Source organism: Mytilus galloprovincialis, chromosome 10, assembly GCF_965363235.1.
Source record: "Mytilus galloprovincialis chromosome 10, xbMytGall1.hap1.1, whole genome shotgun sequence".
Classification (NCBI taxonomy): Eukaryota; Metazoa; Mollusca; class Bivalvia; order Mytilida; family Mytilidae; genus Mytilus; species Mytilus galloprovincialis.
The window spans coordinates 79,342,057-79,366,555 of NC_134847.1; the positions used below are offsets into that span (position 1 = coordinate 79,342,057).

Sequence of the window (24,499 nt, forward strand, 5' to 3'; positions counted from 1 at the left end):
ACCATTAGTTTTGGATTTGAAGGTTACTAATATCCATTTTACTGATTTGGGTACAGAAATTCTTAGTGCATTGGTTATTGTCATTGTACATGTTAAACAATGGATAAAAATGTAAGATAGTCATTGCCATTTCAGGAAATCACTATTTATATATTTTATTTGTGACAGCATTTCTTACAATTTTCTAATAATAAATTTACAGAAATGTCTAAAATTTATAGTAAAGCAACATTATTTTTAGCATTGTATGTATATCTTGCTTCTTATACGACCTCAAAAAGATTTTGCGGTCGTATATTGGTATGGCGTTGTCGTCGTCCGAAGACACATTGGTTTTCGCACTATTACTTTAGTTTAAGTAAATAGAAATTTATGAAATTTAAACACAAGGTTTATGACCACAAAAGGAAGGTTGGGATTGATTTTGGGAGTTTTGGTCCCAACAGTTTAGGAAATAGGGGCCAAATAAGCATTTTTCTTGGTTTTCACACCATAAATTTAGTATAAGTAAATAGAAATCTTTGAAATTTAAACACAAGGTTTATGACCACAAAAGGAAGGTTTGGATTGATTTGGGGAGTTTCGGTCCCAACAGTTTAGGAATTAGGGCCAAAAGGGTCCAAAATTAAACTTTGTTTGATTTCATCAAAAATTGATTTTTGGGGTCTTTGATATACCAAATCTAACCGTGTATTTAGATTCTTAATTTTTTGTCCGGCTTTCAAATTGGTCTACATTAAAAAATTAACTTAGTTTGATTTTAACAAAAATTGAATTCTTGGGGTTCTTTGATATGCTGAATCTAAAAATGTACTTAAATTTTTGATTATGGGCCTAGTTTTCAAGTTGGTCCAAATCGGGGTCCAAAATTAAACTTTGTTTGATTTCAACAAAAATTGAATATGTGGGGTTCTTCAATATGCTGAGTCTTACCATGTATTTAGATTTTTAATATTTGGACCCGGTTATCAAATTGGTCCACATTGAGGTCTAAAGGGTCCAAAATTGAACATTATCATGATTATTTGATTTCATAAAAAATTGAATTCTTGGGGTTCTTTGATATGCTGAATCTAACCATGTATTTAGATTTTGGATATTGGACCATAATAGGTAAATGACCAATTTAAAAATTTCAAGTTTTTAAGTTTAAGTTCTTAGACCACATTTATTCTGTGTCAGAAACCTATGTTGTGTCAACTATTTAATCACAATCCAAATTCAGAGCTGTATCAAGCTTGAATGTTGTGTCCATACTTGCCCAAACTGTTCAGGGTTCGAACTCTGCAGTCAGATAAAGCTGTACCCTGCGGAGCATCTGGTATATCTATATCAAACTGTATATTCAGGATTTATTGTTATTTTTTCAGGGTCTTTTCCAGCTGTTAGAGGGAAAAGTACAAGTTATGTGTAAACCAGAAGATACCAGTGCTGTACAGGTTTGTCATCTCAACCATTGATTTTGTGATAACTTGCTGTTTTTGTCGAGCCTGCAACTTTTGTTGCAGAAAGCTCGACATAGGGATAGTGATCCGGCGGCGGCGGCTACGGCGGCGGCGGCGGCGGCGGCGGCGGCGGCGGTGTTAGCTCACTTCTTAAAAGCTATATATTTAAGAATGTGGAAGACCTGGATGCTTCATATTTTGTATATGGATGCCTCATGTTACGAAGTTTCCGTCAGTCACATGTCCATTGTCCTTGACCTCATTTTCATGGTTCAGTGACCACTTGAAAAAAAAGTTCAGATTTTTTGTAATGTTAAATTCTCTCTTACTGTAAGTAATAGGATAACTATATTTCGTATGTGCGTACTTTGCAAGGTCCTCATGCCCGTCAGACAGTTTTCACTTGACCTCGACCTCATTTCATGGATCAGTGAACAATGTTAAGTTTTGGTGGTCAAGTCCATATCTCAGATACTATAAGCAATATGTCTAGCATATTCGGTGTATGGAAGGACTGTAAGGTGTACATGTCCAACTGGCAGGTGTCATCTGACCTTGACCTCATTTTCATGGTTCAGTGGTTATTGTTAAGTTTTTGTGTTTTGGTCTCTTTTTCTCATACTTTATGCAATAGGTTTACTATATTTGTTGCATGGAATGATTGTAAGGTGTACATGTCTAGCGGGCAGATGTCATCTGACCTTGACCTCATTTTCATGGTTCAGTGGTCAAAGTTAAGTTTTTGAGTTTTGGTCTTTTTATCTAATACTATATGTCATAGGTCAACTATATTTGGTGTATGGAAATATTTTATGATCTATATGTCAATCGTGCAGGTTTTATTTGACCTTGACCTGGTTTTCACGGTTCATTGCTCAGTGTTAAATTTTTGTGTTTTGGTCTATTTTCTTAAACAATAAGCAATAGGCTCAACTATATTTGTCATGTTTGTTGTATGGAAGCATTGTTAGCTGTACATGTCTGCCTGGCATATGGTTCAACTGACCTTGACCTCATTTTCATGATTCATGTTAAGTTTATGTGACAGTCGTAATAAAGCTTTATATTTAGGAGTATCAACATAATATCAATGATTAGTAAAGAAGGCGAGACATTTCAGTGTGTGCACTCTTGTTATTTAGATTTCTTGATCCTCCAATTACTTAAAAATGGATTTAAACATATGTATGATGAGAGATGTATTTTTGTCAATGCAACAGGAAACTGAATCTTAGTATATTGGCTGTGAGGATATTCTTAGCATTGCTTAAAACTTTTAATCATTCTTATGTAACATTTTCCACTGTAAAGTCTCAAATACATACCTTATTCAATCAAAGTGGTCTCATACAGATGGATTTTGTCAGATTAGGTTCATCAGAAGATGAATTATGAATTCATTTACTGACAATAGTGAGATGATTTATACTGAAGTCTTTCATTGATTATTTTATTTAAACAAATCATGTAACAATACTAACTATTTAAATGCTTGAACTTACTTACTGTAAAAGCAGAATTTTTCGTGCAGGATTTAATTTTGTCTATTAAAAATATGTTAAATGGAAAAAATATATCCATGAAATTAAAACCGGCATGAAAATTTAACCTTCATATATTATCACTTCCATTTACCGGCAACCATAAAATTAAATCCACATGAAATCTTGTATAGACAAAACCATGAAATTTTAACCCAACTAAAATTAATGATTCTACACTATATAGGTATTATAAGCAAGCCAGGTACAAATATCTGTAATTAACATAAACAATTTGTGTAATTTTTATTTATGCCACATATGTTATTGTTAAAATTACTATCTTGTAGGAATTACTGCCATCAGTAATTAAGAAATACAAAGATGCTACAAAGAAAAATGTTATAGTAACAATTGACCAGGAAAATAGATTAGGGCCAGATATGTAAGTATCAATGACGGACAAATGTTCCATCATTAAAAACATGTATTCAGAATTTGTTGGTGAGAATAGAAGAAAACAGAAAGAGGGACATGTTGTTTCTGTATGTAAATTACAGCCATTAGAATAAACAACAAACACCATGCTGTGCACAAAGTTCAATGATCAAGTTTATTGGTTGCTTTGACAATATCAAATTTGCATGTTGCATGTAATTGTCACCTGCAGCTCAAATTTATTAATTGTACCGTACATGATTTTATTGAGGACCACAAATACACCAACAAAACATAAGAACGAATTTACCAGAAATAATCAATTCTTAAGCATAGGATACATCCTTTAAAATCATTACAACTATATAGCCACTTTGTCTATCATCAGAGTTTTAAAAAGACCTATCACAGAATTACTTGTGGAAAAAACTTTGATTTATTATCATTTTAGAATCTCTTAGAATTATATTTAACTTCAATCTTTAAGAGATATACATCTGCTATATCAGAAGCAATACCTACTGTATTGATTGAATGAACTATGTATTCCTCCTTTTTTCCCAGTCAATAATGTAATTCCATCTATTTACAGATCTGGAGGTGTTGTATTACTAGCACAGCAATACCTACTGTATTGATTGAATGAACTATGTATTCCTCCTTTTTAGCTCACCTGGCCTAAAAGGCCATGTGAGCTTTTCTCATCACTTGGCGTCCGTCGTCGTCGTCGTTAACAATTTTTCAAACATCTTCTCCTCTGAAACTACTGAATGGATTTGAATGAAACTTAGCATGATTGTTCCTTAGATTATCCTGCACAAAGTGTGTGCTTCGATTTTTGATCCGTCAAAAAACATGGCCGCCGTTCCTTAAAATAGAACATAGGGGTCAAATGCAGTTTTTGGCTTATATCTCAAAAACGAAAGCATTTAGAGCAAATCTGACATGGGGTAAAAATGTTCATTAGGTCAAGATCTATCAGCCCTGAAATTTTCAGATGAATCAAACAAACCATTGTTGGGTTGCTGCCACTTAATTGGTAATTTTAAGGAAATTTTGCAGTTTTTGGTCATTATCTTGAATATTATTATAGATAAAGATAAACTGTAAACAGCAAAAATGATCAGCAAAGTAAGATCTACAAATAAGTTAATATGACCAAAATTGTCAATTGACCCCTTAAGGGGTTATTGTCCTTTAATGACAATTTTTCACAATTTGTTCATCATATTTGCTAACTTTAGAAAATCTTCTCCTCTAAAACTACTAAACCAAATTCAACCAAACTTCAACTGAATGATCAGTAGGATGTATAAAATAAAGTTTGTGCTTTATTTTTTATTTCGTCAAAAAACATGGCCGTCATGGCTAAAAATAGAACACAGGGTAAAATGCAGTTTTTGGCTTATATCTCAAAAACTCCAGCATTTAGAACAAATAAGACAAGAAGTTAAAGTATTTATTAGGTCAAGGTCTACCTGTCCTGAAATTTTCAGCCAAATTGGGTAACTGGTTTTTCAGGTATAATGCCCCTGAATTGATGATTTTAAAGAAATTTTGCAGTTTTTGGTTATTATCTTGAATATTATTATAGATACAGATAAACTGTTAATAGCAAAAATGTTAAGCAAAGTAAGATCTACAAATAAGTCAATTTGACCAAAATTGTCAATTGACCCCTTAAGGAGTTATTGCCCTTTAAAGACTTTTTTCACAATTTGTTCATCATGTTGACTTACTTTAAAAAATCTTCTCCTTTGAAACTGCTGTATCAATTTCAGCCAAACTTAGGCTAAATGAGTTTCAGAGTATCTAGTATAAATTTTATATTTCATTTCCTTGTATGTCAGAAACATAGCTCCTATAGAACAAATAGAACATAGGAGAAAATGATTTTTTTTTTGCTTTTGAAATAAATAGGACGATTCAAAGAACATTTAAATAAATTGAAAAGCCAAAATAATCATTGATGAGAGATTTAACCAAAAAAATTAAGGTGAGCGATTCAGGCTCTTGAGAGCCTCTTGTTTCCCCAGTCAATAATGCAATTCCATCTATTTACAGATCTGGGGGTGTTGTATTACTAGCAGTTAACAACAAATTGAGAGTAGAGAATACATTAGAAACCAGATTGGATTTAATTAGTCAACAGGTAAATAGTAAAACTGTTAAAATGTCATCTTGTGAAAGTTTCTGATTTCAAATGATTTAGTATTTGGTGAGGACTTTTTTAATGTTGTCTTGTGTCAAATCCATTGATATGCTATTTTGACCCCTTCCCAACGTGTTGAGATGGACATGGAAATACTGGGCTACTGTCAGTCTGTCCAATCTTGTTTTCACTCTAACTCATACAATTCTTGCCAAATTTTTATGAAACTTATATCACGGGTTTAAAAGTATAAAAATCAGCTCTGATGAATTAATTTTAAAGAGTTGTGTCTCTTGTAAGTATTAATTGTACAGAAAATTGCATTGTTTGCGCTCTCACATGTTCAATTTTTATGCAGCTAATATCAAAGGTAATATCAGCAATGTCTCGAGACAAGTTCAAAAGTCAGTGCTGATCAATTATTTTTAAAAGAGTAATGCTCCTTGGAACAATAATATGGAAAATGTATTGCAAATGCTTTCACATATATGCAATTTTTGTCAGATTTTTATGAAACTTATTGCATAGGTCTACATCAGAAATATCTCAGGACAAGAACATAAATCAGTGCAGATTAGTTATTCTTTAAAGAGTAATGCCCCTAGAAAATATAAATGATATGGAAAATTGCATTGTTTGAGCTCTAATGTGTATAATTCTCATATAAAATATGTACAATGCAGGGAATAATTTGACTCTGCTCTTTTATAACAGTAATTTACCAATGTTCAAAACTTGTGCAAATTCATATTATGAATGCTGGAGATAAAATCCTTATTAGGTTTCTCATGTTTCTACTGAAGTTTTCATTGACCTTTGAGTTTAATGAATAAATGTTTCTAATCTGTGTTTGTATTTTCAGATGGTACCAGAATTAAGGAACATTCTCTTTGGAAAGAATCCCAACAGGAGATTTATGGATTAAGGATGCAGATCTTATTCAACATTCCATGACTGATATCTTAGGCTAGATTGAGTAATGAATATTAGTATGAACACTTCTACAGTCAATTTCCAAACTTATTAACTTGTATTTATAGTAGTTACTGTCTTTAACTTAATTGTGTTTTTCTTGAAACTGTGCCTAATGGATAATATCTAAGTTGTTGTCTGGTAATTGATGGGACGTTAAATTATGTCTCCTGAAATCTATTACACATAACATTGAGTACAAATGAAAAACATATTACAAGTTTAAATTTTGGTAGGTATGTTGTAACAAGAGTGCAAGACAAAATTGTGTAGAGGTTTAAAAGAAATCTGATGTCAATTACTCAAAACATTTTATTCAGAATTTATTGTCGTTGCAATCATTATTCTAGTCAAATTGCAATAGAAACGTAGGATTAGAGCCTTTAAAGTAACTTCTATATCATTGGAAATTGGAATGTAATATATATATACAATATTTTGTTGATATTAAAAAATCTGTAATAGTTTTACCAAACATACAACCACTATAAAAGTAACATGTTTGCATTTGCGTAAAATAAATAAATAAGTTTGTGTATGACAGGAAAATGTAACTTTAAAGATGGACAATTGAACATTTATAATGTAATGGATAAAATACACACAAAGTTTAAAGAAACTATTCCTATGGATAAAGTCTCAAAATATGAATTAGGTAAATTGTAGTGACTGAATGATTTAAGACAGTTTAAGATGTATAGTGAAGTATGTTAAGTTATATGTAATCAAGTTTATATAGATATTTTCATTTAAATCATGTGATCATTTCTCTGGTAGAAAAAAAATAATTGTTTATGTCTGTATGTAAAATAAATATAAAAAAGTAAACAGACTTATTATTTTTGTAACATTACACATGAGGATTAGTATGACCTTCATTATCATTGAACTTTTATATGTTGTGTACAAGATGTAAGTTTGTACAAATTATAATTTGTACAGGGTTTTTGTACAAGTTATAAGTTTTTTGACACATACCTTCTTGCACCAGGTGATACAGTTTTATCTTCTAAAATGTACCATTCAAATTTATATACTTCAACCTAACATTTAATGCAATTCTCCTTGTCCTCAAACTGGAAATGAGGATATGTGAATGGTTTAAATTCTAATTTTATTTTTTTCCTTATACCATATTCATATCCATATCAAGTCTTTTTATGGTCTTGTAATTTTTTTGTACCAATGCTCAGTATTATATAATTTAATATAATTTGTACAACATTACAACTTGTACACAACATATACATTTTTGTTTAGGGGCCAGCTGAAGCATGCCTCTGGTTATGAGAGTTTCTTGCTGAATTGAAGACCCATTGGTGGCCTTTGACTGTGTTCTGCTCTTTGGTTGGGTTGTTGTCTCTTTGACACATTCTCCATTTCCATTCTCAATTTTATTATACAATGTCATTAAAATAACTTATTCATGATTAACAGAAGTATCCTATTCTTCTAGAAATCAAGTGGTGCATCTATTTCAGTTTTTGTGTCCCATTTGATAAAGTTGCAGAGGAGTAATGAGTATTACTTTTCTAGCAATGGCACAAACAATAAAATATACCTTCATATCTTGTTCTCTCTTTCCTGTAGGTAAAAACAATGTATTTTTCATGTTTAGACCTTTTTTAGACAGTATTTGACAATTACATGGCCTTAACCTCACTTTCACACCTGAGGATCCAAGTTCAGTTTAAAGATTTGTGATTGTTCCTATGATATTACACAGGACAGGAAAACATGTACATTTAGTATGTGTAAGAAGTTTGTGTAGAAAAAATAGATTTGATAAAATTTCCAAGAGAATATTATCTGCAAAGGATCCAAAGACAGGGATGTGGACAATACATTTCAAACTTTGAACATCATATAGAACTTCAACTTTCAACTAAGAGCAAAAGCCTCTCTATACAATGAGCAAAAGAAGGCCACACAATGACAAATTGAGAAACATTTCATAAGAGAAAATCTGCTTTAAACAATGAATTATTGGAAAAGAACAATTGGGACAGACCACAAGAGTTTGACAACTGCTACCTTACAGGCTTTTGACTTGGAACAGGTACATATAGAACGTGGCCATGTTTAACATGTTTAACATGTTTGTGAGCCTCCTCCTAACCATTGAAGGTTGTGTAATGTACCAACAATAGAACAAACTTTAAATTTAAAATGGGACAACTGGACTTGTCAGTTTAGTTCTTCTAAGAACCAGCCTAACAGTAAAGAGTACTCAAAAGTTACTGAAGGCTAATTCAAAGAACATTGCTAGTAATAAACTGGCCATGTTTTCCAGATTGTGTCTTTTGGCAATGGTCATGAAATTCTTTTCAAGCGCAAGTACGCTGTTTTTTTTCAGGTTTTTTTACATTGCATGCATGTAAATAAACTTTGATCGTTGGCTGTTTTAGTTGATTTCTATTGAACAAGTCAGGAGACTGTAGTTCAGTGGTTGTTGGTTCATTTTGGTCTTATTGTTTTGTGTGAAATGTTTTGTTTAAATTAGACTTAATTTTCTCAATTGAATTGTTTCATATATGTCATGTCTTGGCCTCTAATAACCAGCTATAAGGTATGGATCTTTGGTGTATAGATTACAAGAAATATGATCATAACTCTTATGGTAATGACTTGATATATATAGTTTTCGAGGTTTATTACCACCTTTTATAGTTCACAGCACCCAGTAAAGAGACTAAATTGTTTACGTCCACTTCACTTGAACTTTGGTGGATAGTTGTCTCGAAAGCATTCATACCACTTCTCCTTGTTTTTATATGTAGCCTCAGTTCCACAAACAAAAGATAAAGCATTGGCAACCATCTTGTTGGTCTCTTGGCTTTAGTGTGGGATGTGGTGTGTTCAATCCCAGAAAATCAAAACCAAAGACTTGTAAAGAAGGAGTTTTCGCCTCTCCACTAAGCAGACCTCTTTGAGAAGTTAAAGATCAAGTAAAAGTGCTTTTTTCGGAAATTACATAAGTCAGATCACTCAGATGAATAGATGTTATGTGTTTTCATATATTTGAATACAAGTGCTGAAAGGTATAATAAATTTAACCTTGATATAATTCTTTAGTGCAATTCTTGTTTGAGTGCAAGCAGATTCAGTATTCTTCAGAGAGGAGGGACCAAGATCTTAAAATGATCACAACTTCCTTCTTAACAATAACACACACACCAACCAGTGCCAGTATTTATCACTCTTTTTCTCTAATGCTCATAACAAGCTCCTCATTAAAAAGCTAAAAAAAAAAAATTTGTAAGGGTTCCACAGAACCTGGTGTCTCGCCTACTTTTGCTGTAAATCGCAGGCTCAACAAAAATGAGGAAAAAAATCAATAAAAATATTCCTCTAAATACTATCTTTTGATTGTAAGAAGCTTCTGTCCAAGTTTGGTAAAAATCCAGGATAGTTTTTGAATCTAATAAATGTTTTAAAAACTTTTAACTGCAGACTGTATGTAATGTTAACTGGAGGAAAATCTAAGTCCATTTAAGAGTAAAATACGAAAAAAATGGATTAATTTTTTTTTAAATTTACTTCTGGATACTATCTTATGATCATAATCAAGCTTCTGTTCAAGTTTGGTACAAACACAGGATAGTTTAAGAAAGTTATTACTGTGCTTATCCAGTGACCTTTGGGGTATCACAATAGCAATGGCCAAAACAGTTTACCAAATTGCAGTTAGATTTCTTCTCCAACTAACTGATCAACTGGTAAAATATTTTAGCAGATTGCTCAAGTGAAATGTTGTTAGTATGAAGTGAGTGCTGTAAAATCAAAAGTAATACTTACCATCCAGATGCAGTTAGTTGATATCTTTGTCATTTGTTTCAAACACAAAAATGACTTACTTATATAGTATGAGTCACTGAATAAGAAGGTCTAATTTTGACATGGAAACTTCTATCATAAATAGATTTTATAAATAAATAGTTGAAAACATTGTTTTGTAAGTCTATGATTTATAGCTCCGTTTTCCAACAACAAGTTAGTGCATAATTGTAATTTGGATTTTTTTTTCTAAAGCAATTACTTATCTGCTACCATTAAAGGGAAATAATTTACATTACTGAAAATCAGCAAAATGTTGTCACAATTTTTGTCTGACAAATATCAACTTTCCTCATTTAATTTGTTTGTAACATTACTTTTATGATTATTAAACTTTTATCCTCTGTTTTGAAAAGAAACAATGAAATTTATTTTTAAGATGATTAAAATTTTAAAAAAAATTGTAGGCAAAATCAGAAGCCAGGTATCATTGATTATTTTTTTAGTGTATAATAACTCAATAAAAATTATTTCCCTTTGATGCCAGCAGATCAGTAATTTGTATAGAAAATATTATACGAATCATAATTACACAATAACTTTGTCTTAGAAGACAAAGCTATAAAATATACATCTACAAAACAATGGTTTGAACTATTTATTTATAAAATCTATTTATTATAGAAGTTTCCATGTCAAAATTATACCTTCTTATTCAGTGACTCATACTATAGTTAGTCAATTTTGTGTTTGAAACTAATGACAAAGATATCAATTACTGGATCTGGATGGTAAGTATTACTTTTGATTTCACAGCACTCACTTCATACTAACAACATTTCACTTGAGCAATCTGCTAAAACATTTTACCAGTTGATCAGTTAGTTGGAGAAGAAATCTAACTGCAATTTGGTAAACTGTTTTGGCCATTGCTAATGTGATACCCCAAAGGTCACTGGATAAGCACTGTAAAATTTCAAAAACTTTAACCACAGAGTGAATATTTTTTAACGCCGTCGTTGACGACGCCGACGGAATGAAGGATCACTTAGTCTCGCTTTTTCAACTAAAGTCGAAGGCTCAACAAAAATCATCCTGTATCAAGGCAAAATCTTACAATATCTAATTCATTCAAAAGGAGATATCTATAAGACAACATATATTAAAATATCACTTTATCTGTTTAAATTCATGTATTAAGACATTGTTGTAAATGTAATATAAAAAGCACAAACACTTTTAGTGTTAAATATTTAGCACCACAATGATATAATAGTCTATAAATGGAAACATTATCCTGGTGGCCAATCCATTTGTCGTCCTCCCATTATATGGAGATGTAGATGGTAAACTGACTGAGAGCCATCTGGTCCATTGTTAATTACTGAAAAAATAATTAAATCAACTTTAAATCAATATAATATTAAGAATACAAGCTCTGTTGTTTTATTGAATTGTGTAAAAGTAAAGACCTTTTGGCGAGCCTTCGACTTTAGTCAAAAAAGCAAGACATAGCAATCCTACATTCCATCAGCGGTGGCAGCAGCAGCATCCACATATATTCACTCTGTGGTTAAAGTTTTTGAAATTTTAAAAACTTTCTTAAACTATACTGGATTTCTACCAAACTTGAGCAGAAGCTCATTTAGGATCATAAGATAGTATCCAGAAGTTAATTTTGTAAAAATTAAATTCCATTTATCCGTATTTTGAACAGCTATTTTGAACAGATATATCATGTTAAGGAGGGTTATTTGCGAAAAATACCAGTCGAGAGAATGTAAATTTTGCAAGCCGTAAGGCGAGGGAAATTCATTCACAAGGCTGGTATTTTTCGCAAGTACCCTTCAAGAACATGCTATATCTGTTTAATTACACCGAATGTTAACGTTCAAAAATGCAATGATCGTGACGTTACAAGCATCCAGTCGGATAGAGTATTTTTTGGCAAATACCACAACAGAGAGGGTAAAAAAGGCATATCCTTTTCGCATATACCCTGGCAGCGTTAAAAAATAAACAATATTCATTTGATAACAGTAAATTGGTGAAAAATACACTGGCTATCAACCAATCAAAACCCAGGATTCTTACATAAGGTGTAATTATACTTAAAAATGGACTTAGTTTTTTTGCCAGGCAACTTTACATTCACCCTGTGGTTAAAGTTTTTAAAATTTTAATAACTTTCTTAAACTTTTTTGTATCTGTGTATCTGTATTTGACTTTTAAATGGACTTAGTTTTTCTTCCAGTTAACATTAATATTACTGCATTTAAAGTTTTTAAAACATTTATTAGATTCCTAAACTATCCTGGATTTTTACCAAACTTGAACAGAAGCTTCTTACAATCAAAAGATAGTGGAAACCTTACAATTTTTTTTTATTGTCTCTTAGTTTTGCTATAAAACATAACTTATCAATTTCTCACACCTGTATCACCTGGCTAATCTTTAAGTTAGATATCATATATAATGTCAAACTATTTTAAATTATTCCATCCATATGAATTGGCCACCTATGTAACAAAATCAAGGTAGATAAGATTAACCCAAATCCATCATGAATCTGATGTTCAGTGGTTGTCGTCTGTTTATATGGTTCATAAGTGTTTCTCGTTTTTATAAAGATTAGACAGTTGTTTTTCGAGTTTGAATGGTTTTACCCTAGTAAAGTGTGGGGCCCTTTATAGTTTGGTGTTTGGTATAAGACAAGCCTCTGTGTTGAAGACTGAACCTTGACCTGTAATGGTTTACTTGTATAAATTGTTACTTGGATGGAGAGTTGTCTCATTTGCACTCATACCACCTCGTCCTATATCTATATGTTGTTCAAAATATAATACACACATTAGGAATTTTATCATTTTGATGTTCTTTGCTCAATAAACGGATAACACAGAGAAATATTTTTGATATTATACCTATTCTATATCCTTTCTCCAATTTTTCTTGTTCTGCAACTTTCTTTGCTACCAAAAGTAAGTGGCCTAAAAGCTGTAAAAGTCATTTAATATCATTTGTAAGTACATATGTATTCGATTACAATGTAACAAACAAATCTAAAGTACTTGATCACTTATCAAAACAAAACACAACAATAATATTTGTATTTCTACAATGATTACTGTACACCTGTCTTTTTCTAAAATGTTTTTTTGTACTGCATCAAAACTATTATAGTACACATAAAAAAAAGCAGCAAGTCTCATTTCACACAAAAACTTATGATTGATTGTTGTCGTAAAATTCTTTACTTTTTATTTAACATAGATTGATTAACTGAATGTTGGTGTTTAACAGCAGCAGCACTCGGCGCTATATTGTGGTGGCCTGTTTTTATACGCCCGTCAAAATTTTGACGAGACGTATTATGGTATACAAATGTCCGGCGTCCGTCCGGCGTAAACAAAACGCACCGTAACTTGAGAACGACTTATTTAAATTTCATGAAACTTGATATAGTTGTTTTTTATGATGGTCAAATGATCTGTATACTTTTTGGTGAAAATAAGATTTAAACTTTTTGAGTTACGGCACTTTGTAACTAAAACGGGGGGGGGGGGGGTGTTTTTTTTCACATGTCGCACCGTATCTCAAAAACGATTCTTGATTATTGCTTAAAACTTTACACACTTCTTAGTTATATTAATCTTAATATCTGTATACTTTTTGGTGATGATTCGAAATTTCATTTTTGAGTTATTGAGTATTTTGTAAAAAAGGGGGAGGGTTTTTTACATGTCGCACCGTATCTCAATCAAAGCGCGAAAGCGCTGTAAAGGCAGTTAATTACAGGTTGTGTGTATTTCTAGTCCAGTTATATCATTATCTTCCATAGAACAGAGGTGGTTTGTAGTATTTAAGATTTAGAGTTCTCTTGTACCTAGTTCACCTATATCTATAGTCTACTGTTTACAGTATATTTTCTGTACCTCGCCATGAAATGCATTTTTAAGACATAAGAACTTTTCCTTTTTAATGTAAATAAAACTATTTTTAATTATTGATTATATACACATATTCAATTACTCCTATCCTATGAAAAATAATTCACAAAGATTGACTAGTCTCCGTTCTGTGTGTATTGCTAGAACATCAAGTAACATAATGGTTAATGTACATAGTAACATGTCAACTCTTTTGAAGACAGAACTTTTTTAAAATTCTCCCTTCAAGCAAAATTATTTTTCAGTATAAACATGATAAAGTTATCTACCTGTATTAATGACCTAGAGACTCTCAAGAGCCTGTGTCGCTCACCTTGGACGGTCTATGTGCATATTAAACAACGGACACATATAAAATGACAAAATTGTGGTTTTGATGATGGGGATGTGTTTGTAGATCTTTCTTTACTGAACATTCTTGGTGCTACAATTATCTCTATCTATAATAAACATGGCCCAGTATTTACAGTTGAAAATATTTTTTAAAAATTAACAAAAAATACAAAAATTTATGAAAATTGTTAAAAATTGACTATAAAGGGCAACAACTCTTTAAGGGGTCAACTTAAAATTTTGGTCATATTGACTTATTTGTAGATCTTACTTTGCAGAACATTATTGCTGTTTACAGTTTATCTCTATCTATAATAATATTTAAGATAATAACCAAACTCTGCAAAATTTCCTTCAAATTACTAATTTGGGGGCAGCAATCCATCAACGGGTTGTCAAATTTGTCTGAAAATTCCTGGGCAGATAGATCTTCACCGAAGAAAGAGACAATTTCACCCTATGTCAGATTTGCTCTAAATGCTTTGGTTTCAGAGTTATAAGCCAAAATCTACATTTTACCTGTATGTTCTATTTTTGCCATAGTGGCCATCTCGGTTGGTTGACCGGGTCTAACCACACATTTTTTAAATTAGATACCGCAATGATGATTTTGGCTAAGTTTGGTTAAATTTGGCACAGTAGTTTCAGAGAAGATTTTTTGTAAAAGTTTATGGACGACGAAACCAAGTGATGAGTCAGGTCAGGTGAGCTAAAAAGGAGTTTTTAATCAAGGTAACAATGACATCTGGTGGCCATAAAAGCTGTCTCATTAGCATTTTAACCACTTCCCATATTTGCTTTTAAGACAATAGAAGAAAATTATTCAATGCAAAAACAAAACTTACTTGTATATATGAAATTTTCTTTACAGTATGAGTTTTTCTCATTGTTGGAGATTGTAAAGTAGTACAGTCCTGTAACTGCTAAATACCCATTTCTTATCCCCTTTAGTTTGATAAACTCACAGAATATCATATATTTACATTGTGCCACATCTCCTTATTTTTATATGCATTACAATAACATGAACAATTGTAATTCAAATCTATATATCAAAGCAAAATGAATTTCACTACTTTCATTCATGCATCCTTTGGAAAAATATAACTTCTAAAATGACACAATATATGTTTATTTATATAAAAATAATATTTAGTTTTCGACTCTTAACAGGTATAAACAAGAATGTGTCCCCAGTACACGAATGCCCCACTCGCACTATCATTTTCCATGTTCAGTGGACCGTGACATTGGGGTAAAAACTCTAATTTGGCATTAAAATTAAAAAGATCATATCATAGGGAACATGTGTACCAAGTTTGAAGTCGATTGGACTTCAACTTCATCAAAAACTACCTTGACTAAAAACTTTAACCTGAAGAGGGACAGACGGACGGACGAACAGACGAACGGACGCACAGACCAGAAAACATAATGCCCCCTACTATCGTAGGTGGGGCATAAAATTGCACAGCTGTGTCATGATTTGTGAAATCTGTGCTGAAAACATAGGCATTTATGGTGTTTGAGTAATTCCATCTGTGAAGCTCAACATTAGCTCGTCAGTTGGTGGTGGACAGCTATAAATCTTTCCTGCAGGATGAATGTAGGCCTACATCTGTTCAGGAAAACCAATTTCACAAATTCAAAACTTTCCTCTAGATTTCTCCTACAATATTCATCCAGTTTAGTTCTTTTGGTTTAACGGGACACCGTCCTGATTTTTAATTTTGTAAACCATTCAGTCTCTTGCTTACAAATGGTGCATGAAAATAGGATGGGAATGCATGGCAGTAGACAAGTCTCTATAAAGACTAAAGTGGGTATGTGCCCTGAAAAAAGTTTTATAACATTAGCTTTTTTGAAACTTGTGAAAGACTTGTGCAACACACATACCTAAATAACTATAACATAGGTGGAGAGCATCATTCATGTCAATGTTTTGTTCCTGTTTACATTGTCATTGATATTTTTCAAGAAAGCCCGAGGCATAGGTCTATTCTTGTCATTACAACCGAAATTTACATAATTACTGCTAAAATAATTATCAGTTTAATATATCTCTTGTAGAAAAACCATACAATTGTAGTATTAACCAAAAAATGTCAAACAGATGATATTGAATCGTAATCCCAAAAGTTATGACGTCTTGAATTCACTCCCCTTTTTATTCTAAAACGATAATTGCGGTTGCAAACAGACTTTGGTTTACTTGCATGGCGATTATATAAATAACAGTATATATTTCTTAAAGAAACTAAAGTTTTACCATGAATAGTTTCCTGAACGTAGTCGTTTTCAGTAAAATGTGCCTTGCAAACAACAGCTGATTGATATGGGTTCTACACGATTACATCGCACATGACAATCTAAGTTTGAGCCATGGCGTTGATCCAACTTTTCCTTCTTATTAAGTCATTTAGAAATGCAAGTCCTCCTCTTAAATGACACTCGGGTACACACCAACAAGGACTAGGCATCGTTAATTGTGACTGTGATTGTTTTGCAGTGCAAAAAACGGAAGTTAAGGACGGAACTGACTGGTCTCACTAATAAGAGACAAGAAGAATTTTAGAGACAAACAGCGACAATAAGTTTAATTTAGTGACGAAGCGACAATAACTAACAAGGGACAAGCGAATCGTAATTCTCTCACGAGGCTATTCTCATTTGATGTGATAGGGTGAAGCTACACCTATCAAATATGTCCCTATGAAAAAGAAGAATTTCACTGTTAGAAAGGAAATGATATTGCATGGTTTTGATTCAATAAATTCTTTAAAAGGAAATTGAATTTTTTTTTGTTTTGATGGCCAATTTTGAGCGTGTGCATAAAATATATTTTTTTTTATATCTAATAAAAACTAATCCCTTTCTTCTTAATAAAAACATATTTTTATCTATCAATGTACAGTAATATGAAAAATGTTTTATAACCGCCCCTATAATAAAAAATAATGCATGTTTTTTTTAATATCTATGGGGAATCAGTTGTTGCAATGACATTTTTTTTATTTATGTAAAGTCGCTATATAGTCTTCTTGACGCTTCTTCTCGCTAAATTAATTATATTGTCGCTTCTTATCGCTATTTTAATTTTATTGTCGCTTCTTATCACTTTTTGACGCTTCTTGTCTTTAATTAGTGGAACCCTATTCAGGAACGATAATTTCATATTTTACATAACTGAGACCGAAATAACTATAACGTCATACGGCTTCACGTACAGAAATACTTTAAATTGTGTATTATGCAATATAATTCACGGTCAGTCGACTTTTAATTATAATATCATGTTATATCAACGAGTGAAATGATTTTAAAATATCTTTAGATCGCAAATAGTACTCGAAATTGAACGGACCTCTTTCCACACGGAATTCGAATAATGATAGTTTGTAATCAGATTGACTGCTTATAATGCAAAAGACACATTAATAAACAGATTTTTAAAACGAACAATACACACTGATCGTTTCTTTGTTTCCCAATGTAAATGAAAGGAACAAAAACCAATACATACCACAAAAAGTAGAGGAGAAATTTAAACATTTCCGGATCTATTTCTTGCAAAATGACCCCCAGCAAAAATTTGCGTAAGGAAAGATGAACCTCATGACTTGAACGTCAGGCCTTAAAGCACTGCCTTTAAAAACTATTTACGATTATTGCTTAAAACTTTACACACTTCTTTGTTATATTAATCTAAAGATCTGTATACTTTTTGGTGATGATTCAAAATTTCATTTTTGAGTTATTTAGTATTTTGTAAAAAAGAGGTAGGGGGTTTTTACATGTGGTGCCGTATCTCAAAAACGATTTATGATTATTGCTTTAAACTTTACACACTTCTTTGTTATATTAATCTAAAGATCTGTATACTTTTTGGTGATGACTCAAAATTTTATTTTTGAGTTATTGAGTATTTTGTAAAAAAGAGGAGGGTTTTTTTTACATGTCGCGCCGTATCTCAAAAACAATTTATGATTATTGCTTGAAACTGTACACACTTCTTTGTTATATTAATCTAAAGATCTGTATACTTTTTGGTTTGATACAAAATTTTATTTTAGTGATATTTGTAAAAAAAAACAGGGTGGGGGGAGTTTCACATGTCCCGCCGTGTCTCAAAAGCAATAAATGGTAATTGCTTAAAACTTTCTCAGAAACTATTTATGATTATTGCATAAAACTTCCACATAAAGCGTCGGGCGTATCATGCGCTCTTGGCGCAGCTGTTTATTATTTGTCAAGGAAGCACTTTTAAAAAATTTCATTTACAGATTTAGGTTCAATCTTTCAAATATCATACACTAATTCAAGTATCCTTGGATCAAATTACTTAAATCTAAACGCATTTTATTATCCCCCATTTATAGGCATTATGTTTTCTGGTCTGTGCATCCGTTCTTTCTTTCGTCCGTTCGTTCGTCTGTTCATTCATTCGTCCTGTTTCAGGTTAAAGTTTTGGTTAAAGTTTTTGGTCAAGGTATTTTTTGCTGAAGTTGAAGTCCGATCAACTTCAAACTTAGTAAACATGTTTTCTATGATATGACCTTTCTAATTTTAATGCCAAATTAAAGATTCTATCCCATTTTCACGGTCCACTGAACATAGAAAATGATACTGTGGATGGGGCATCCATGTACTTGGGACACACTCTTGTTTTCTTTTGTTTTTAGTTGTATGCAAAATTTACCAATTTCTATGACTTAGCCTATTGACTGTTATTTGAACTTTAGCAGCTATTGAAAAAAAATTGCTATTTAGTTATAAAAAGTGAGATGATTTTTATCAACAGTTGTCTCCCTTTTTTGCCATAAAGTTTGTTCTTTATGTATGGATGAATTCTGGTTTCCTCTTACTTGTGAGATTTATTTGTTTGCATTGAAATGTAATTCTAAAGTAAGTAATTGATCTTAATTGTATTGATACCTTCTCATCGGTGTCTACAGCATCATCTATACCAGTTAATGGTTTCCTAGGAATCACTAAGAAATGGACAGGTGCTTGTGGACTGACATCTCTGAAAGCTAAACACTGTAATGACATAGAAAACTTGTATCAAAATCCAGACTGATACATGTTACATTAATAATAAATTATAATTAAGGTGTAACACCACTTATTCGTGCCCGGCCAGAAAGCACATACCAGAAAGTAGTACATATTTAACACAAACTAGTTCATATGCATGAGTGTAACTTTCAAAATATGTAGAATATTTAGGTATTTTTGGTATCAAATGAAAGCTGAAGGACTGGTGATCATTGTAGAACACTTATGGACTTTTAATTTTGAATATTAAAAAAACTGCATCAAATTTTAATAAGAGGGTACATTTTGTATGTTTGTCAGATCTGATGTACCTGTTTTGGTACATCTTAAGTTCCGGGAACCAGTTCTTTTTTATATGCCATTAAAGGTATGTTGATTTTTTCAGTACAACACCATAAAGTGTTGCTTTGAATGGCAATGATTGACACTTTATTTGAACTTAAAATAAAAGAGGTGTGCCTGCTTGAAACGGAGAAATTCAACATAGAAAGCAATGGGACCATGAATTAGTGGTGTAATTCCTTAAGATTTATAGAGTTATCTCCCATTTTCAAATTAAAAATTATAAATTTCCAAAGTTATCTCCCATTTTCAAATTAAAAATAAAAAATTACTTCCCATTCACAATTAAAATTCACAAGTGAATGCTGATCTCTACATTGTCTAGGTTTTTATTGTTGTTTTTTCATCTGTGAAGTAAGAATGCAGTCTCTTTGATTTATGTACCAACATAATTTATCAAGATTTTTTTTAATCCATTTTGTTATACCTTTGATTCTTAAATTCAAATCCAAATAATATACCTTACAATGATATACACCAGTAGCAATAAAAAAAAAATAAAAAAAGTATACCTCATTATCTTCATAAATAATGTCAGCAGGAATAGATTTGTCTATGATTTTACTGAAGATTGTAGGTTCCCTTGATTTAGTGGCAGCCTGAGCCTTTTTCACTTCGTCATTACAACTGACAGGACTTGTACACACATTCTGAAAATAGTAACATAATGAAAAAAGAAAGGATGTGGTGTATCACTTTATAAATCTCAATGACTATATGCAATTAAAATACTAAATGCAAAAGGTAGCTATTCTTCATCTCAAAATCACAATGAGAGCTAAGCCCATCACGGTGCAAAAGCTCTCATCTCCTTGCAAGTTCAAGACATCTAGTTCTGGTTTAAATGTATTTATTTAGCTAGCTACTAAGTGTTATTATGAATTCATCATTATATCTGGCAAAAAAATAACTAAGTCTGTCACAAATTGCTTGACAGATTATAAAATACATTTTTGTCACTTTCATGACTTTAAATTGCTTGTGATTTTTTGTAATTTGAACCACTAAAATTTTTTAAGGGAGATTTAATGTAGTGCACTTAATCAAGCAGATTAAGCTTCATTTAAAAAAAGTGAAAATAGAAATTTGATATTCAGATAAAAATTGGAAATAAATACAAAATTTGATAAAATTTTAATAAAACTATCTAACTATGCTTATACGCCTTAACAGAATATTTAACAATTTCTAAACTGAAGAAAAAAATATGTGTCTGTCTGTGTCCACAGTAGATAATAGATAAGATAATTTTATTAACACAGTAAATCAATAGGCTACATGTATTTGCCAATTCCCGTAATTGACCCTGTAATTGGAGATCCCTGTTTTAGTTGTCTCCCTTATGAGGGACATTAATTTTTATTTACAATGGAGAGCTAGCAGAAAGAGTCAATTTACCTGAGCGTAATGTGAGTAATCTGTAAGGTTTAAAAATCTTTTAATTACATTAATTTGTTGTTTAGCTTAATACTTTTGATATCAGAAAATGTTTTTCATGAAAAATTAGTAAAACCTCAGATACATCACTTTCAATTCATCATTTCATCATGCTTTGCATCGGCAAATGCCAATTTTGTCTGGTATAGAACCAGTCTCAATTGACAAAGGGTAATTGGTAATTGGCAAATGGACTATTTCCTAGGATGATAGGAATTGAATTTACAAATTCAAAATCTGTTCAACATTTGCAACTTCTTGCAAAGAAATGATATCAATGTTGATAAGATAAAAATAGAATTATTGACTAACAAGAAAAAGTTCACACATCTATGGCTTCATTAAGACTTGTTAAAAATATTTAAAAAATGTATACACAGTACAACATGTACAATTAAATAAGAAGAAAGATACCTGTGATCCAGACACTAAAAGTCTTGAAGTTGTACTTGCTGTCAGTAGGTACTTAATAGCTACTGGAATTATGTTGATTCTAGATGCAGCTCTTGTTACAGTCATCAACATACTGTATTCTACAAACATATCTATTCATAAAATAAGATGTAAATTCACTACATTCTAAATAAAAGAGTTGATTTGAAAATATGCAACTTAGTTTTCCATTTTTTCTAGAAAATTGAAGAGAACTTGACTTATGACATAAAAACCACACACTGCATCTTATTCATTGTTATTGGTCCAGTTTAGACTATATAGTTTTTTATAAATATTAATGACAGTACTTGAATTATAATAAAACTTTGCAGTAACATTGGATTCTTCTTAATTTTTTATTTACTAAAATGTAAGTTTTATCAATATAAAAAAATATAAAATGTAATAAGTATATTGGTATATATATTAGTGTTAATTGTCACTGACATGACTGATTTTTGTTTTTTTTTGGTTTATAATATTAGATCAACTTCAACAGTGACATCCTAATCATTGTCCAAAAAAAATGTGATGCAGCATTTAAACATACACTACAGGGAAAATTAATTGCTGTGCAAATGGGATTAAACAATTATTAAAAGAGAGAAGATGGTTTTGGTATGCCTGGATTTAATTGAGTGTTATGGGAAAATGCACCAACCAGGGTATTCCACAATTCTGCATATCAGCTGCTGTACTTCCAAGGAGATTCCATTCCGGCCCTGAACATGCTGAACAACATCACAAACATAACTTTTCAGATCTACAGTCATTGTTTTATATTAAGTTATACATACATAAATAATGGAGGTTTGATGGATAGCCTATATATATACTTGTGGCGGTTATGGCATAATAGATATCTGACTGAATTACCAAAATACAGAATTGTTGTCTAGGAACCCTGCTTGACTTCGTCCTTAGATAAACTAGAATGTTTTAGGTATGTGGTCAGTTTACCTAAAGGATTTAATATATTGTGTTGTTTGTGTTTTGGTTGGTTAATTACATACTCAAACTTGATGTCCTTATGAAATTAATAATTATGGTCATAGCTCATACAAATAATTATGACATCTGGCAAGGCTATTTTATTTTATTTCTGAGACGCCGGACGTCATAATTATTTGGACTGGGTCATAGCATGAGGAAAGGGTAGTCCAAATAATTATGACGTCTTGGAAGGCTATTTTGAATTTTTGCTTTGACGCCTTTCTTCGATGTACGGCGTCAAAAAGAAAATATGATAGCCTTTCAAGATGTCATAATTATTTGGACTAGAGGAAAGGGCTGATAAAAAAAAAACTAATTTTTTAAAGCATAATACACAATGACAACCCAAATAAACATGCACATAAGGATGTAACGTGTAAGATGGTTTCGTGTACATATTTAAGAATAGCCAAATTAACCATGGAATATAATAAACGTTTTTAATTGTAGGCCCACTTACACTTTGTTTACCTCAAGGGAGATAATTTGACAAGTACCGGAAGTAGATTTACACAGGAAGTGGTCAGATCAACAACACAGATCATTGTCCTAAAACTTTACCCATCGCAATATGACAATATATTTATTATATGACGATTACTTAACAGACATCAGGGGGAAATAATGCCAAGCAATGACATTTCAGTCTCAGTCAACCCGATTTGCGGACTATTTCGTCGTATGTGGCTTGGATGTGAAGTCTGGTTTGGAACCAGATCAACTGTCTGGTTAGATAATTTTGTCTACTTTTAAAAGCACTTTCTTTGGGAAATAAGAAAAAAAGCAATAAGTAAAACTAAATGAGTCTAAGGTCACCACTTTTGTCCCTTGTAACAGTTAAAGTGTGATATAGGCATTCACTAAAATTGAGAATGGAAATGGGGAATATGTCAAAGAGACAACAACCTGGCCTAAGGCAAAGAGCAGACAACAGCCGAAGTCCACCAATGGGTGTTAATAACGCAGTGAGAAAACACCACACCCAGAGGTGGTCCTTAGTTGGTCCCTTAATAAAATGTGTACTAGTTCAGTAAAAATGGACGCCACACTAAGCTCCAAAACATATGAGTTAACAACATGAACAATGATACATTTTAAATGAACTCAAATTATAAAACATACAAGACAAACAAAGGCCACAGTGATATTGTTGTCTTTTTTCAAAACTACCTCTACCGTTTTTTATTGGGAAAATTGCATATTTTTTATTGAAATTGGGAAATTTGTATATTTTTGATTCTAAACACATCTCCGATTTTTTGCTGACCTTTGCTGTCTTTTTTGCACTGTTTTTTCATGTATATTTTGGTTGTCAGACATTTTCAACCTGAAAGGTACTTTTCGGAGAGGGGAGTGAAACCAAAACAATGATGGTACTTCAGTGTTCTCCCCAGGATTTTTGGATAGCACCAGGGTAACGCGTGACGAAATGAATTTTACAATATTTTGTGTCGCGTTGCGTCGCTTATTTTTTTCTTGTTAGTTTTTGTCATTACCTTTTTGCCTTTGTTTTGTTAACTGTGGTACTGTGTTGTATGGACTTTGGGTCAGAAAATTATTGGTAGAAAAAGAAAATCAATAAACAGTTTGTATACTTTAATATCTTTGAAGAATAAATAAAAGAAAGCACAATTAGTCTTTAAACTAAAGTCACTTCTTATATTTTGATCAAGCCATTTTGTCCTG

The 24,499-nt window shown here is 31.7% G+C and overlaps 3 protein-coding genes and 1 long non-coding RNA gene across 13 annotated transcripts in view; 2 read left to right on the forward strand and 2 right to left on the reverse strand.

Moving 5' to 3' along the window:
* The window catches only part of LOC143048498 (V-type proton ATPase subunit E-like), an 11,234-nt gene extending 3,918 nt beyond the window's left edge, over positions 1-7,316 (forward strand). The window contains exons 6-9 of one of the 2 annotated variants that reach the window (XM_076222179.1): positions 1,371-1,439; positions 3,277-3,371; positions 5,429-5,516; positions 6,379-7,316. In XM_076222179.1, coding sequence (XP_076078294.1) covers positions 1,371-1,439; positions 3,277-3,371; positions 5,429-5,516; positions 6,379-6,441 — 315 coding nt within the window. In that variant the 3' untranslated portion in view covers positions 6,442-7,316. Of the gene's footprint in view, positions 1-1,370; positions 1,440-3,276; positions 3,372-3,956; positions 4,018-5,428; positions 5,517-6,378 lie in introns of those variants that run through there. The other variant, XM_076222180.1, reaches the window with a different exon arrangement.
* Positions 7,317-11,423: 4,107 nt separating this feature from the next.
* On the reverse strand, positions 11,424-23,322 carry LOC143048502 (putative HIT-like protein Synpcc7942_1390). Of its 3 annotated transcripts, none has more exons than XM_076222190.1 (6): positions 23,274-23,322; positions 21,800-21,918; positions 20,461-20,598; positions 19,484-19,588; positions 13,190-13,262; positions 11,424-11,649 (listed from the first exon to the last, which is right to left on the reverse strand). In XM_076222190.1, the coding sequence occupies exons 2-6, from the start codon at positions 21,908-21,910 to the stop codon at positions 11,558-11,560; spliced, it is 519 nt and encodes a 172-aa protein (XP_076078305.1). In that variant the 5' UTR covers positions 21,911-21,918; positions 23,274-23,322; the 3' UTR covers positions 11,424-11,557. The 3 variants fall into 3 exon arrangements, with proteins under 3 accessions (XP_076078305.1, XP_076078306.1, XP_076078304.1); XM_076222191.1 differs by having other exon boundaries at positions 23,285-23,303; XM_076222189.1 differs by lacking the exon at positions 23,274-23,322 and adding an exon at positions 22,482-22,608.
* LOC143048499 (uncharacterized) lies at positions 15,665-17,033 on the reverse strand. Its single transcript, XR_012969869.1, has 2 exons — positions 16,818-17,033; positions 15,665-16,380 (listed from the first exon to the last, which is right to left on the reverse strand). It is a non-coding gene; the product is annotated as an uncharacterized LOC143048499 (long non-coding RNA).
* Positions 23,321-24,499, forward strand: part of LOC143048500 (DENN domain-containing protein 5B-like) — a 45,461-nt gene continuing 44,282 nt past the window's right edge. For 5 of the 7 annotated variants that reach the window (XM_076222181.1, XM_076222184.1, XM_076222186.1 and 2 more), the window contains exon 1: positions 23,321-23,541. In XM_076222181.1, the coding sequence (XP_076078296.1) occupies positions 23,448-23,541 (94 nt within the window). In that variant the 5' untranslated portion in view covers positions 23,321-23,447. The remainder of the gene's footprint in view (positions 23,542-24,499) is intronic. The other 2 variants (XM_076222188.1, XM_076222185.1) reach the window with 1 other exon arrangement.

Bases quoted from the DNA above. Each gene is read 5' to 3' on its own strand.
- LOC143048502 (XM_076222189.1), bottom strand. From the start codon at position 22,593: ATGACTGTAGATCTGAAAAGTTATGTTTGTGATGTTGTTCAGCATGTT. The intron at 20,599-21,799 runs GTATCTTTCTTC...TACTATTTTCAG, and splicing joins TTTTAGTGTCTGGATCACAG to AATGTGTGTACAAGTCCTGT. The intron at 19,589-20,460 runs GTATACTTTTTT...ATGTCATTACAG, and splicing joins TTATTTATGAAGATAATGAG to TGTTTAGCTTTCAGAGATGT.